The sequence below is a fragment of the Sturnira hondurensis genome, unplaced genomic scaffold, assembly GCF_014824575.4.
Source record: "Sturnira hondurensis isolate 20B ecotype Veracruz unplaced genomic scaffold, ASM1482457v3 Scaffold0006383, whole genome shotgun sequence".
NCBI classification, from domain to species: domain Eukaryota; kingdom Metazoa; phylum Chordata; class Mammalia; order Chiroptera; family Phyllostomidae; genus Sturnira; species Sturnira hondurensis.
The window spans coordinates 241,929-256,822 of NW_028079014.1; the positions used below are offsets into that span (position 1 = coordinate 241,929).

At 62.3% G+C, this 14,894-nt stretch overlaps 1 protein-coding gene across 1 annotated transcript in view; it reads right to left on the reverse strand.

Moving 5' to 3' along the window:
- KCNQ1 (potassium voltage-gated channel subfamily Q member 1) overlaps positions 1 to 14,894 on the reverse strand; it is a 237,303-nt gene that overhangs the window by 53,941 nt on the left and 168,468 nt on the right. The window contains exon 12 of the mRNA XM_037047796.1: positions 1,463 to 1,538. Coding sequence (XP_036903691.1) covers positions 1,463 to 1,538 — 76 coding nt within the window. The remainder of the gene's footprint in view (positions 1 to 1,462; positions 1,539 to 14,894) is intronic.

Below are 14,894 nucleotides of genomic sequence, written 5' to 3' on the forward strand. Positions count from 1 at the left end.
CAGGGGCACCGGGCTCTTGGGGACGCTCCCATGGCAGGCATGGGGCATGGGGATCAGGCGGGCGACGCTAGAGCACCAGCTCTGAGCCAGCACGTGCACCCAGGGCTCAGGCGCAACCCCCAGAAAGGACCACAGGGAAGGACGGTGACATCAGCGCCACCGCAGGCCCCACAGGGTCCCCTTCCCCAGTGGCAACCCCGGTGGCAGGGGCCGGCCAAGCAGGAGTCTGACCGCCCAGGCTGCCTTTGGACACAGGAGCGTGCCAGTCACGTGGCAGCAAGGCCGCCTCTAGGAGGGCTGCGGGCATGGGCACTGGCAGTGTGAGGGAGGGCCTGGCCGTGGCTGGAGGGTGCAAGAGGCCTGCTGGCCCTGCCACGCAGCTTGGCAGAGCGTGACCCGGCTGGCCCGGCTCAGGCGTGACAGGGAATAAGGTTCAGATGCCCTGGAGGGTCAGCGCTGGGTCCCAGCCCCGCTGCTCCCTCTGTGTCAGGGGGATGCTGAGCCCAGCCTGTCTCTCTGTCATGTGGGACTGAGCCCTGTCTCGGGCTGGTCGGCAGGGGAGGTGGCAGGTGAAAAAGGTCAGGGAGTCCTGTCCAGCCCACGCCACCAGAGCCAGAGCGACTACGGTGGTGGCCGGGCTCACCCTGGGGTCTGAGCCATTCCCCAGCGGGCATGGAGTTGGCCCGCATTGTGCCCGTCAGCACCGGGAGGGCAGAGGCACGTGGGTGCGGAGCCCAGGGAGTCGCGGGCCTGACGGACACAGGGCAAGTCCTGGCGCTGGCCTCCCAGATGCCAGGAGGGCACGGGCCACTGCCTGCATGCAGGTCATGTGGGCACCCAAGCGAACCCTGGGAGAACCCTGGCATTGTCTCCCTGTGGTCAGGCCTACTGGAAAGGGAGTGACCGCCCTGTGAGTCCCTGTCCCTAAGTCGGCCTGTTCTCAGAGTGCAGGCCAAGCTGGGTCCCATCCTCAGACCAAGCACAGTCCCCACAGCAGAAGGAGTGGGGCTGAGGCTGCCACCCACCAGCCTTCTCTGGGGGCCTTAGGCTCAGGGGGCCAAGGGGCTGCTGGGGGCTGAGGGGCTGCTGCAGACCCCCACCCATGGAGTGGAGGGAAGCCAAAGAAACCCCACCTCTCCCTGAGAAGGCAGGCCACCGCCCAGGCACAGGTCTCCCCTCTGCTCTCATGCCTCACACAGGGTGGGAGAGGGAGGGATGGGGCTCTGGGGTCTGGGGACACCAACTCTTGCCCAGGTGATGTGGGCCCGTTGGCCTCCTCCCTGAGTCCCACCCACACCATGTGCCTACCAATCAGGGGAGGGGTGAGTGAGCCCCCGAGGCTCTGCATATGCCCCTGGCTCTGGGCTGGCATCTGGGGGAGGGACGATGAAGCGGCTGCCGCAGCTGCTGGGAGAGGGGCTCTCGGGGCAGGCAAGGGCCAGAGGGTTAGCACGGGACCCACCTGGAATTTCTTCTTGGCCACGAAGTACTGCATGCGCCGGATGACCTTGATGGTGGCCCGGTGGTGCTCCCGCAGCCTGCACGGGGGACAGAGAGAAGCGTGTCCACGGCCGCCCTGCGAGGAGAGGCTTGCGCCTTCCCCCCTGCGCCCTGGGCGTGTGGGCGGGCCCTTCTGGAAACGGAGAGGATGGCCCCCTGCCCTCAGTATGGAGGTCTTCACTGCCACGTTCTCACTAGGGAGACGATATTGAGGAGCCCCCACATGTTCCTAGTACTCGAAAGACGGCAAACCAAGGGAAAAACAGAGCGTGGGAACAGACGCAAAGATGCGGTAGGTTCAACGCCTGAAGCACTTTCAGATCCTCCGTCAGGAGGGACAGTTTCCCCGCTACTTGAATTTGGGACACTCTGGATGCTTGATGGCAGAGAATAGGACACTGGGAAGTGGTGCCGGGCAGAGCTCATGTGCTCCTGGAATGTGACCCCGTGGGCCAGCCCGAGCTGGCGGGCTGGCCGGCCAGTGAGGTGACACAGAGACCCGGGAGGCCCGGCGGAGAGCCTGTGCCAAGCGGGAGACTTGTGGGTGGGGCCGTCCTCCACCACTCATCCCTGATCAGCCACCCAGTGGTCGCAGCTGCATGTCACCCCCCCAGCAGAATGACATCCCCACGAAGCCTGAGTTGCTGGTCCACGGAACCGTGAGTGAGAACTCAGGCGGAGCCGTAGTTAGGGGTGGTTTGCTGCACGGCGCTGGAAGACAGTAGGCCTGGAAAGTCCGACACCAATATACTGAGACCCCCGAGGACGTGGCAGGTGCTGGGCAGAGGCCGGAGTGAGAGGTAGACCATGAGAGCCTGGCCTTCGAGCGAGACGCTGTGTCTGACTCAATGGGGCTGGGCGCTGTCTTGGGGGGTGAGTGAATTTTGCGCTGGGGGGGCCCGAGGGCACACTGGGGCAGACTCTGGGTGTGTGCTGGTCCTTCGAGGCCCCCTCATCAGGAGATAGGTCTGTTTTCACCGCGGTGAGAGTGGACTGCCTATTCAGGCGACGTGGTAGCCCCCGCTCACCCTCTTAGCGTGCGCTGCCCGCGGGGACGCTGGAGCCGAGCTGCTGGAAAAGCCAGGCAGGGGAGAGCTGGGGCACCCTGGCTGGCAGCCCGACGGCTTCAGAGAGCGGCTGGTGGAGACCAGCGTCACCACCCGGCTGGCACCCTGGTGAGCGGCCCAGCATGCCGACTCAGGGACTCGGACACGGGTGGGGGTCATGGCTTGCTTCAGAGGCTTCTGGTAAAAGGTTTTAAACAACCACGATACATAGGTTCAAGGGAATAGATGGGAAGCCAGAGAATTTCACCAGAGAAATAAAATCTACTTGAAAAATTGAAAAAGGAAACCCTACAACAGTTAGGAGAGGGGGCATAGAAGAAAATCCTGGGGAACGGCATGGAAGTGGCCGCGCCGGGGCGTGGAGCGGCATCAAACACAGAGGAACATACAAGGCCTGTGAGACGTGGCCGGAAGTTCTGCCATGGGTGGAATCCGGAGGGAGAGGATGCGATGGAGGGCAGGTGGTTCTGCAGATGTGCTGGCCAGTAATCGTCCAAAAATGACGGGCGACACCAGGCCACAGATTCATGCAGCTCTCTGGACCCACGTCGGAGAGACAAAAGGTTCATCAGCCCCAGGCCTGTCTGAGTCACACTCGGGAAGTCCCAAAGGCACCAGCAGTGTCCCAGGAGCAGGGCAGGAAGGAGGGGGCGATGACACAGTGTCCTGATGTCGGGCTTGTCACCAGGAAGGACAGACACTAGACACCATCTTTAAAGTGCTCGAGGAAAATCATCAACCTAGTGTTCTATACCCATCAAACGCGTCTGTCCTCGCAACGGAAGCTGGAAGTGAAAGAAGCCAGACGCAAGGGGTGGACCCTGAGTGCTTTCGCTTGGTGAGCCCCTGGAGCAGTCAGAGCCATGGGAACAGAACGCAGGACAGTGGGTGCCCGGGGCTGGAGTGGGGCTGGGGAGGGGGAGTGAGTGTGTAATGGGGGCAGAGCGTCGGTTCCGGGAAGATGGAAAGTTCTGGAGAAGACGGTGGTGACGGCAGCACACCGGTGTGGATGTGCTCTGTGCCACCAAGCCGCGCACTCCGGATGGCTAAGGTGGGGAGTCTTGTGTGTACCGTACTGGGACTGGCAGACAGACAGATGGACAGGAAGGGGAGACCGACACCAGGAGACCTCGCTGTTGGGGAGCTGCCCTGAAGGACGACACGGGGGCCCCACGGGCACAGGCAGAGGTCCCGAGGGAAGCTGGGAGCAGAGGGGGACAGGTTTATGACACAGTTTTCGTTACTGCACGCTGGCGAGATGGCGCGTCAACGAGGCTTAATTGTTACTAGAGGGAAGGGGGGTTTCATCATCTAAAAACTGGCTGATCTGTTGGAAGGGCGTCGTCGTAATGCTGTGTGCACCTGGAAGCACATGCACATACACGCCTGTACGCGGGAGCTACCACACACGGTGAAAACCGCATTAGGGCAGGGCGGCAGCGACCTCGTGCAGCGAGGCGCTCCGTGTGTCATTGGGGCGGCGGCAAGAGTGCCTGCCCGAGGTCGGCGCTGCAGAGTCCGGGGCGCGTTTCACAGTCTCTAGGCAGCCCCTGAAGGACAAATAATAGAAAATGTAAAATCAACCAGCTCATGGAGGGTGGAAATCAAATGACAACGATATTTGATTAATCCGAAAGGAGCCGGAGAGGGGACAGAAAGGAAGCGCTGGGACAGATGGGAAGCAGGAGGAAGACGGCGGATTGGGTGTGTTTCAAAGGGACCGAATGTTCCAAGGGAAGACCGAGGTCATCAGGCAGGGCTGAAGAACCCGAGGCTGCCTGCCAGTCCCCTTTAGAACACAGAGATACAGAAAGGTGGACAGGAAAAGGCCTCCCCCAGCGTAGCCGAGAGGACGCTGCTGTAGGTGAACTAAGACAGGACTTTAAGTGTTAAGGGCTTGGAGATCACGAGGAAGCTTCCATAGTTTAAAAGGGGCTCCGCCTTGGGTGGGAAGAGAATAATTCCAAATCCGTACGCACCTACAAAGAGACCCTGAAAACACACAAAGCAAACGGAGGCAGAACGAGAGGTGGAAGGGGCTCCGCAGTCACGGCAGGTGGCTGAGGTGGGGGGGCTGCCAAAGCCTCAGCAGAGACACAAAAGCAAAGACGAAAACGGGACCTGGGCAGAGAGACAGCGTGCGCGGCCTGAGGGGTGGGGCGGCCTGAGCGGTGAGGTGGCCTGACCGACATTCGGGACCGCGCCTCTAAGTTGACGAGGCGCGCACAGCTCTCCAAGAACGCATGGAACCGCCCCCTGGGGAGGCCTCCGCGAGGCTCTCGAAGCACGTGCCAAGACATTTCTGAGAAATGAAATGACGTGTGTGTGCTCCCTGAGTCCAGGGAGATGAAGCTGGAAATCAGGAAGACAGAGATGCCGAGAAACCCCTCCTGTCTTAGAGCTGAATCTGAGTAACTCAAGGGTCAAAGATGACATCCAATGAGAGCTGGAAAACAGTCTTATCTGAATAACAATAAAGAGGCCTCTATGAAAACTCACAATGAGGTGGGGACTAGGGTCCCACGAAGGAAGTGCTTACAGGGAAATTCATGACTGCCAGCGTGCATTGGAGAGGAGAGGCAAGGCTGAATCTGCCCCGAGAAGCGAAAAAAATGGCAAATGAAATTCCAGCAACATAGACGAGGGATAATGAAGACAAGAGCATAATTTAACGAAATAAAAAATGCACAGTGCAGTGAAGACAGTCAACCAGGCCAGAAGGTTAGTCTCCAAAGAGACTAGTAAAACTGACCACCTTCCGGCGTACCTGCGGGGGGCGGGGGCCCCCGCAGCCTGACGGCGTCAGGAGCCAGAAACGGAGCATCCGTGCGGCCCGGGAGATGTTTTTACAGAATCCCTGCAGAGGCTAGTATGCATAGGAAGACTTTTTATAGTTTAAATAAATTAGATTAGTGTCTTAAAAACACAATATATAAGAGGAGACAGGAGAAGAAATGTAAAAAATTCGAATGGCCTGATACTAATGAAATAAATTAAATCTGGAATTTTAACGATCTCTCCCCTACACAACAAGCCCTTTGAGTTGTGACAAGGTACCCGGGATGGTTCCAAGTGTTTAGGGCAGAAACAACACCAAGCGTATGGGAGCGGTTTTCGAGGACAGTCGTGAGCCAGCATGACCGTGGTACCAGAACCCGACAAGGACACCTCACGAAGGGAAAATCGAGGGCCGGTCTCTCTTGCACACACACGTGCTCCGCCCACGAGACCCACACCCGCGCAGGCCCGTCTCACATCTGAAGTCAGTCCGCGTAGCCCACCACGTCGACCGAGAGAGAAGGAAACACATGTCATCAGCTCAAAGGGGCAGAAAAACATTAGATACACGTCAAGACCCATTCTAATTAGAAGCACAACCGAGGGATGAAGACGAGAAGGGAGCTGAGACGAAGAGACGGACGCAGAGCAGACCACACGGACAGGATGGGCCGGGCCGGGCCGGGAGCCGGGGTGCAGGTGCACACGTGCAACCCCTCTGTCTGAGACCAAGGTGCTGTTTGAGCCCTGCGGGGAAAAGGTGTTCTTTTCAGTAACCGGTCCTGGAACCATCGGCCTCTCCCTCTGAAAGGACACAGGCTACCATCCCTGCCACACGCTGGGCCCAGACCTGGCCAGCAGGGTAGACACGGGCCCCAGGTGAGCACAGGACACTTGTTCCCGACATTGGGAGAGGCCACAGCTTCCGTGACAAGACACAACAGGCACCAGTGGTGGAGGGGAAGAGGAGGTCCGCCGACTGGGCCCTCTGTGCCCCCGCTGTCCTCGCTGCTGGAGCAGGAGGGACGTTTCCTGCTGAAGGGCCCAGGTGGGGACACAACCTGTGGCCCTGCGCCCGTGAGGGAGACCTGGCAGGAGCCCTGGCAGGTGAGCCGAGCTCTGAACAGCTCTTCGCTGAGGAGCGCACAGCCCTCACCACAATGATCGAAACCACAGGGGCCGAGAGTTTCAGGTGCGCGGCAGTGTGGGGTGGGGGGGGGGTGGTGGCGCGGGGCCACAGACCCTGTGCACGGTGGGAGGCTCCTGGTTCAGCCACTTGGGAGGGCCGTCCAGCGTTCTTGCTTCCAGAGCCATTCCCCGGAGGAACTGGGGCATAAGTCCCCCAAAGGCACCGAGCCAGTGTTCAGAGCAGCGTCACCCCTGAGAAAGGCAACTCACAGTGACAATACCTAGCTGCAAGGGGAGCAGAGGGTGGTGCGTCCGTACAGTGGGAGGTCCCTCGGCGGCACGAGAGCACACCCCCCACCCCCTGCAGGATGAACGGGATGCTGCCAGCATGGTGGGGAACGAACTAACACACGTGCGGCAGGGACAATCTTGGAGCCATCTCTGTGGCAGAAACGAGCAGCCGATGGGGAGAAAAAATTATTTATTGATTGATACCCTCACCCAAGGGCACGCCGAACCAGAGACACCACGTGACCCAGCGATGCCACTTGCGATGTGCCTCCCGTGTCCACGCCGGACCTCAAACTCGAAGGCTCATGATGGCGCTGCTCACGGCAGCCCGAGGGCGGAAGCTGCCTCGCATCCCCAGCTGGCGGGCGGAGAGACGCACTTCGGCACGTCCTTTCCATACAATGCTACTGAGACAGGAAAAGGCACGGAGCTTGGACCCACAGGACCTCGTGGGGGAAACTACACAGCATTGTGGTCGGTGAAAGCAGGCGGTCGCCAAGGCCACACACCCACAGGACCCCCCTTCTACAAAGCACGCTGAACGCAGTGATGGGAAGTGGGCCGTGTCCGACCGGAGCTGGGGATGGGGCGGACAGGGGCTGATGGGTGTGGGGTTGCGACGTCCGCCCTCAGCCCCAACCCATGCACACACCCACCCTGGGACCCGGCTCCTCTCTCAAAGGCTGCGCCCACTGCTCTGAGAGGCGGGGTGGGGGATGGGGACCTGGACGAGGGTGTCAGAGAACCCAAACCCGACCCCCAGGCTGGGCCTCACTGCTCCCAGTGAACTCCTTGAGCTTCAGAGGCCTCAGGGGCCGAGGGCTCACAGAGGACTGTGAGGCCTGGGGACGTGGCCTTGCTACAATGGAATCCCTGGGGCCAGGCTCCGGCCCCCCTTGGGGTGTGGAGACAGGGGTCCTCCTGCCCCGAACCTGGCGGGCAGTCCGACAGCACACCATCGCTTGGAAGGAGCTGGTGAAGAAACGCACCTTGTCCTGGCTTTGTCCCTGAGAGGGGCTGGGCGAGGGGCTGGGGGACCCCGCTGAAGCCCTGGGGAGATCGTGAGGACGTTGGTTGCCTGCTGTCAGCCCTTGTTAAGCCCAGGGAACTGGCGAGCTTCCAGCGCCAGGGAGAGAAACCCAGGGCAGTGTTTCCCCGACGGAGCCAGGGGGTCCCCTTTTCCGGCCTCGGGGGTGGGAGCCGTCAGAGACGGCCAAGCTGGGGTGACTTGCTGGGGACTTGCTGATTAAAACAGGGAGAGAGAACACCTCAGGTCTGAGGGGAGTTACACGGGCTTCTTACTGATTTCCGTCCACAGAAGTGGTTTGTGTGCATTTCCTTCCAAAAGCCTGTGAATCATAAACCAGCCGGTCCCTGCCGGGGCCTCTGCAGCCACTCGGGGTCCTGGGCGGGAGAGCGAGGGGCGTGGAATCGAAGGGCAGGGAACACTGGCGGGGTGAGCCCTGGGGGTCAGAAGCCAGAAGGTTCTGCCAGGCTCCCTGGGCACCTGGGGGCTAAGCGGGGCTGAGCAGGCCTGCTGTGGAGGAGGGGGTCAAGTACGATCCCTCCCTGCTGGGGCCCCTTCTTTCCCGCTCCTAGGAGCAGAGCAGGGCCTAGCAAGCCACCCCTGAGGGCCTGTGGGCCTGCAGAGCCACCAGGTGCCCTCCCCAGCCTGTCTTCAGTGGGACGGAGACCTGATCGGGTGGGGACGGTGGGACCTCTGCACCGGGGTCTGGGACAAAGCCCTTCATGAGACTGCGCAGTGTGCCTCCGCCTGTCCCCCACCCACCAGATTCCCTGACTTGCTGGGCCACTCACGAGCCTGGTGCACCCCAACCCCATGACCATGGCCCCGGCGGAGGACCCCCACCTCTGCCTATTCTGGGTGGCCACCTGGACTCTGGGCGACCCCGTCCTTGGGGGGTGGGCTGGCCTCCCCTCTGCCCCCTTTTCTTTCCTTCTCTCCTGTTTCCAGTCCAGCCCATGCCCTTCAAGATGCATCTTAACTGCCCTGTTCTCCCAGGTGGCAGCTGAGACGCTGAAGGCAGTGGGGGGCAGGGCAGTGTGCCCAGCTCACATGGCTCTCACTGGGGAGCCCAAGTTCCCCCCACCCAAAGCCCCTGCCCAGGGCCGGTCCCCAGCCAGACACGGAGCGGACTCCGGACACTCAGTCTCAGGTGCCTCCTGTCCTCCTCTGTACCCCTCCCTTGCTGGGGCCACACTCCCCGTCACTGCACCTCACACCCCGAGCCCCTGTGGCCATTCTGTTGTCACAGAGCCTGAGCCTCCCAGAGACTGTGGCAGCCACTGACCCTGCCGGTGGGGATGCTGGTGGCACAGGCCCCCAGGCCAGGGATGGAGGGAGGACTGGCCCCTCAGGCTGCCTGGGACACCCTGGGGCAGCATGGGCTTGCCGGGCACAGCCCTCTTGCCCAGAGGCCTGTCCCCTCTCCCTCAGCAGCTTGTGTCTGACACAGCACTGAGCGCTGAGCTGGCCCTGGGGCCAAAGTGAAACCCGAGGGCCAGGTAGCAGTGGAAACAGTGGAAACAGGCCCTCCTGGGGGGTCGACCCTAGACACCTGGCCGTCGGGTGTCACTCGCCTGGCTGGGTCACAGCTCTAAATTGCACAGGGAAGGTGAGCAAAGGCCTAGTGTCTGCCTCTCAGGGGACAAGTGTCCCTGAAGCACAGGGAGGGAGGGACGATGGCCTGGGCCCCCAGTGACCCAGGGACAGGGGCAGGTGCCAGCGGGGCCCTGTGCCCCGAGACCAGGCCAGGCTTGGTGCGGTCAGTGGGGGTCCCCACAGTGGGGTTTGGTGGCCGCAGAGACCTCGTGTGCACTCTCTGGGCCTCCGTTTCCCCACTGTACGTAGGGAGGGGGTCAAAAACCTCACATTCTAGGCTGCCCACACCTCCAGCTCACGGCTGGGCCTGGACACCAGGTTGCCTTCTAGCCTGGTCCCCAGCTCACCTGGGAGGGTTATCAGGGCCCCCCCTCCAGGACACCGAGGGCCCCCCTTTGGGGAGGCCCTGGGGGAAGCACCTGGTAGGGCCCAAAGCCACGCAGGCTGCCCTCCTCTCCCAACACGTGACCACTGCCCCAGGGCAGACACAGTGGGTGGGCGTCCCCGAGTCCAAGCAGCAGGGCGGGCCACGGGGGGCACGCTGGCTTGCTGGTCCCCAAGTCTCCCGAGCTATGCTTTCTTCCTCCACATGCTCGCTCTGGGGACACAGGGGACCCACACTTCCTCAGGGAGCTGAGGGTTATGGGGGGGTTTCCTTCCTGTCTAGTTCTGGGCCTCCCCGGGTGTCCATGAGGGAGAGCTGGCCACAGCCCAGCCCTGGGCCACGGGTGGGTGTGGGTCAGATGTTGCCCACAGTGCCCTGGGCCCTCGTGGGGTTCCTTGGAGGGCCCGTCTGTGGGTGAGGGAAGTGGCCAGTGGCAGAGGTCTCGTTCTCCCATCTGCGGGAGTGCCGACCAAGGCCCAGCTGCCCCACCCACCCCCAGCCCAGCCCAGCCCACACACCCTGTTCTCAGCACCCAGGACCCCCCCGGCCCTGGAGACGCTGCGCCCTTTCCCCATTTCCCCCCTTCCCCAGGAGCCCCCTGGGCCATGCCTGCCCCGCCTGGCCTCGGCCCCACAGCAGGAAACCGGCTGCACGGGGCCCACACGGCCCGAAGCCCCGTTCCCTTCTGCTTGAGCATGTTCCTCGAGGGCCCCGTGTTTCTCCCGGCGCCTGCCTTGCCACAAGTGCCCAGCAGCTCTCGGGTGCCAGGCAGCTCTGGGCCAGGCCGGCGGGGTTGGGTGCTGGCTGCCCCGGGGAGGGGCCGGGCCACTTCGGGCCGGGCACGCCGGCTGGCCGAGGGGCAGAGGGCCGGGCAGGGCTCTGTAGGCCCACCACCCGCCCTCTGCTTGCCCTCCCCGCAAAGGAAAGGAGAGGTTAATAAACCAATTACTTTGGGCAACGAAGCAAAATAAGTCCCATTAAAGTAATTACCGTGCGCGCACAGCCCCCACTGGAGAGGGCTAATAAATTGGGGCTTTGTCACCATCCGGCAATTTCCCTCTGAGGCGTTTCTTCACCCCCATCCAAAGGCACAGTTTAAGGCTCTGTTAATACTTTTAAGACGGGCTCAATGCCAGACTAATTAGATTGCATTTCCACCGTGCGCCAGGCTCGGCTCGGATGTGCCCAATGAAAGAGGCCTGAGGACCCTGCGGGGGCCCCGGGGACAGCACCCGCCTCTGAGAAGGGGCCGTGTGTGGATTCCCACGTCTGGCCCGACACTGTCTGTCTGCCGCCCAGCTTCCCGCCCCCTGTAGCCAGAGGCACAGCTCGAGGGGCGGGGCCCAGGCCTCATCCTCCAGGGGTCCCCTCCTGGATTTGCCCATTGTGCGGCTCACGGGGGCTGGCCGGGCAATCCAGGGCTCCCGGGCCAAGCCCTGGTGGGTCCCAGGGGACAGCATGGGAAGGGGAGAAGAGCCGTCCCGAGGTGAGGGACCCTGACAGGTGCTGCCTGGACAGGCCACGCGGAGAGCACGTGCCCCGAGGCGATGTGGCGGGGTCCTCCCCACACGCACACCCCCAGGCTGCCGAGACACAGACCCCAGCAGAGGACAGCCTGCAACCGCTGGCCAGCCCTCCCCCACTCCGTCCAAGTCTCCACAACGAGGAGGGTCTGAGGAGCCGTCCCCGCCCAGAGCAGCCTCGGGGACAGGGGCCTGAGTGTGAGGTGGGGGCCTGGATGGTCCTGGGAATCAGAATCAAGGATGGACCGCAGTCAAGAAACCGTGTCAGCATCGGTTTGTTCCTTGTGACAAATGTGTCACCCTCATGTGAGCCCTCTGTACAACCTGTGATCCTAAAGCTGTTTAAGATCCGCCCCCCCACTTCGTGTGACAGCACCACCCTCTGGGCCCACCTGCCACCATGAACTCGGCCTGGCACCAGGGCCAGGCTGGCTGGCAGGAGTGTGTGCCCGGAGCGAGTCAGCCAGGTTGGCTCTAAGTGAGGCTCCGCCTGGGGCACCAGGACCACGAAGCAATGGGTGAGGGCCCCAGAAACGCCAGGGACAAGAGTAGGCCAGATTGTTCAGGACGTGGAATCGGGAGGAGAACGTGGCTTCAGCGCCCTGGCCCCTGGGGTCTGATGTGGGCGGGTGCAGCGGGCGATGGGACACCCGTGGCTGCGTGTCGGTGAAACGTGCCTCCGGACCTCAGCTGTGGGGTTTTCCCCATCGTATGCACAGCGGTAGACCATTCTTTGCTCCTGGGTCCAGCCCAGATGGGGGGGCAGGTCGCAGTTTGCGCCCTGTGGCGAGGATTCCTGGGGCAGACAGGCCCCTGAGAGTCTGACTCAAGGACGAGCCCGCAGTGCGGGTGCCGGGCGGGGCCCACCTTCCGGCCCGCGCGCTGACTGAGAGATGAAAGGCACAGGGCGATGGCAACAATCGTAAAGATAGTGGTGTTATGGCCAGCTAGGGGCAGTAAACTTGAAAAGCCAGATCAAATGAATTCCTAAAACCAGATAAAATGTCAAAATATTTGGTGTTTGAAGAAACAAAATATTTGAATAAATATTTATGTAAGAAACAACCTGAGGCCTCCTCCAAAAATTCATGCCTGGACAGTGAACAAACAAAGAAAAAACATATGAACACAGGTGAGGGCCCCCAGCTCTGTGGACCGCCCGAAACTGCACGTGCCGACCCCCCGACAAGGCGCCCGGCGGCTGCGGAAGGGGGACCCTGTGAACGGGGCAGGGGCCGGTTCTGGGTCCAGGCGCGGGGACCTGAGGGGTCAGACCTGCAGGCCCACCGCCCTGGCCAGCACGGGTGTGGAAACCGACACAGAACACCCGCTCACCAAGTACAACAGTGTGTCAGAGGGGAGGCGCCCGCCTGGGCCCGTCACCCGGGACCCGCCGAGGTGTTCCTGCCACAAAGGACAGGTGGCACACCGGGCGCCATCCCCGTCAGGGCCAGAAGTTTCCTTAGCTTCGCAGGTTACAGGCCAAAACCCACCCTGAGCCGTCCAATGAAAGGAGACACGCCCCGTGCACCTCCACTGAGACCCCACGCCGTGCAGTGGGCCTCATCCCGGAGCTGCCCCCGACGTGAAGGGATGAGACAGGGACATGGAGGGAAAGGCAAGGCTGCCATGGTTGGCGGCCGAGAAGATCACGTGCTTAGAAAACCATCGAGGGCCCTGGATCCGTTATCGGTACCGGTTTTAGAAAGTCTGGCCCGGTCGCCAGGGGGGCGACCTGCTCGGGTTGACGGCCTGTCTTCGTCCCGCAGCAACGTGCTGAGAAAAGCAAGTCCCCCCAGAAAAGCAATTAGCACTGGAGAGGGTGTTCTCGGGGAGCAAATGAGTGCCCTGTGGGGAGCCCTCCGAGGGCGCCTCTTGACCCCGGGGAGGGCCAGACGCTCGGCCAGCGGCCATTCCCTGCACAGAGGCCCTCTGCTCCAGGGCCAGATGGTGTGCATGCCAGAGGTCAAGGCCAGGCCGGGTGAGCTCACTGTTGAAGTTCAGGTACTCAGTAAACTGAACTCTGAAGTTGACCTCAAGGAGTAAAGTTGGCATCGGGGGATGAGTGTAGCTTACAGGGGTGCCCCCGGGCACGTGGGGTTGGGGGCACCGCTGGTGCAGATAGGAGCCCGCAGCACACAGCACCCCCGCCCACTTGGGAACAGAGCCCACCCCTCAGAGGGCAACCCCAGCCACAGGGCTGGGTAGGGGGTGAGCAAAAACACAGGAACACAGAGGTGTCCCTGGGGGGGCAGGTGACAGACGCTGACAAAAGGTGAGCAAAAGTGGCTGACCTGGGAAGATACAGGAAACACCTCCCAACAGGGGCTTCCACCCGATGAGGCCCAGGGCGTCTGGCACCTCCCAGGTCGGGAGTCCCACCAAGGAGGGACCCCGGCCCACCATCTGGCCGGCCCCCCTGACCTGCCACCCTCCCCTTCCCCGGCTGGAACCCACTTCGTGTTTCAGAAATCCCTTCCCCTGTTGTCTTCCCTGCAAAACCCTAAACCCTGTGGGTGGGGATTTCGTCCATTTTGTTGACTTTTGTATCTTCAGGGCCCAAGATGGTGCCTGGTACATGGGGGAAGGGGATCAGGAAGCAATGGTGACTGAACAAAGCCACGAGAGGACTGCACATGCACGCACACGCACAGGCCCACACGCGCACACGCTGGGTCCGCAGCCAGGAGCCCGTCCCGGTGGGCTCAGCAGCGCCCGGCTGGAGTGGGGTTGGGGGGTGCTCCCAGGAACGGGGGTGTCTCAGATGCTGCTGGTGTCTGCTCACGGGGACAGGAGAGGGTCGCACAGGTGCCTCCTACTGAGGGCCCAGGAGACTCTAAGGAAACGTGATGTTTCAAGAGACCCCCCGGGGTGATCAGCCCACACCGCGCCTGCGCCCGCCTGGCCCAGAAGCGGCCCTCAGAGCCCTGTGCCTGTGTTTGCCATGGGACGTCGTCTCCCGTTCCACAGGAGACATGGTGTGTGTGTGGGGGGGGGCCCTAAGCTGGCGAGGCCAAAGCCCCGGCTTGCAGCTGGGCCCCAGGGGCAGCACAGGGAGGGCCTCTCCCTGACATTGCCCCAGCAAGGACCTGCGCCTTGGGTCCTGCAGTGTCCCACTCCCGTGTCCTCCCTGTGTCGCTGGCTCTGCAAAGAATCCTTTTGGAGACCGGGGTGAGGGGAGAACAGATGGATCCCCTCAAGAGCCACAGCCCCCCTGCGGGTGTGGGGCGGCCTGGGGAAGGGCGTGGCTCCGCAAGGCCGCCCAGTTCCCGCCGCACGCAGACCACACACTACCTGGGACCCTGCTCGGCCCGCCAGGGGCTCATGGTTTAGGGGCATGGGGTGCATCTCAGGGCGGAGTGGATTTCCAAGGCGACACAGGAGCCAGCAATGGGCAGGCTGGTGTCCCGAGCCCCCCAGAGAGGGCGGGCTCAGAGCCCAGGCCTGGGGAAGCTGGGTGTGGGGGTAGAAACTCAGAGCAGGCCCCAGCCCCTGGGCCACCAGGACGGGCAGCTGATGTCCTGTGAAGACACCTGAGTCATCTACCGAGAAACATTCCGCCCTGCGGCCCGACCCGCAGCCGGGCGGCATTCCTTTCC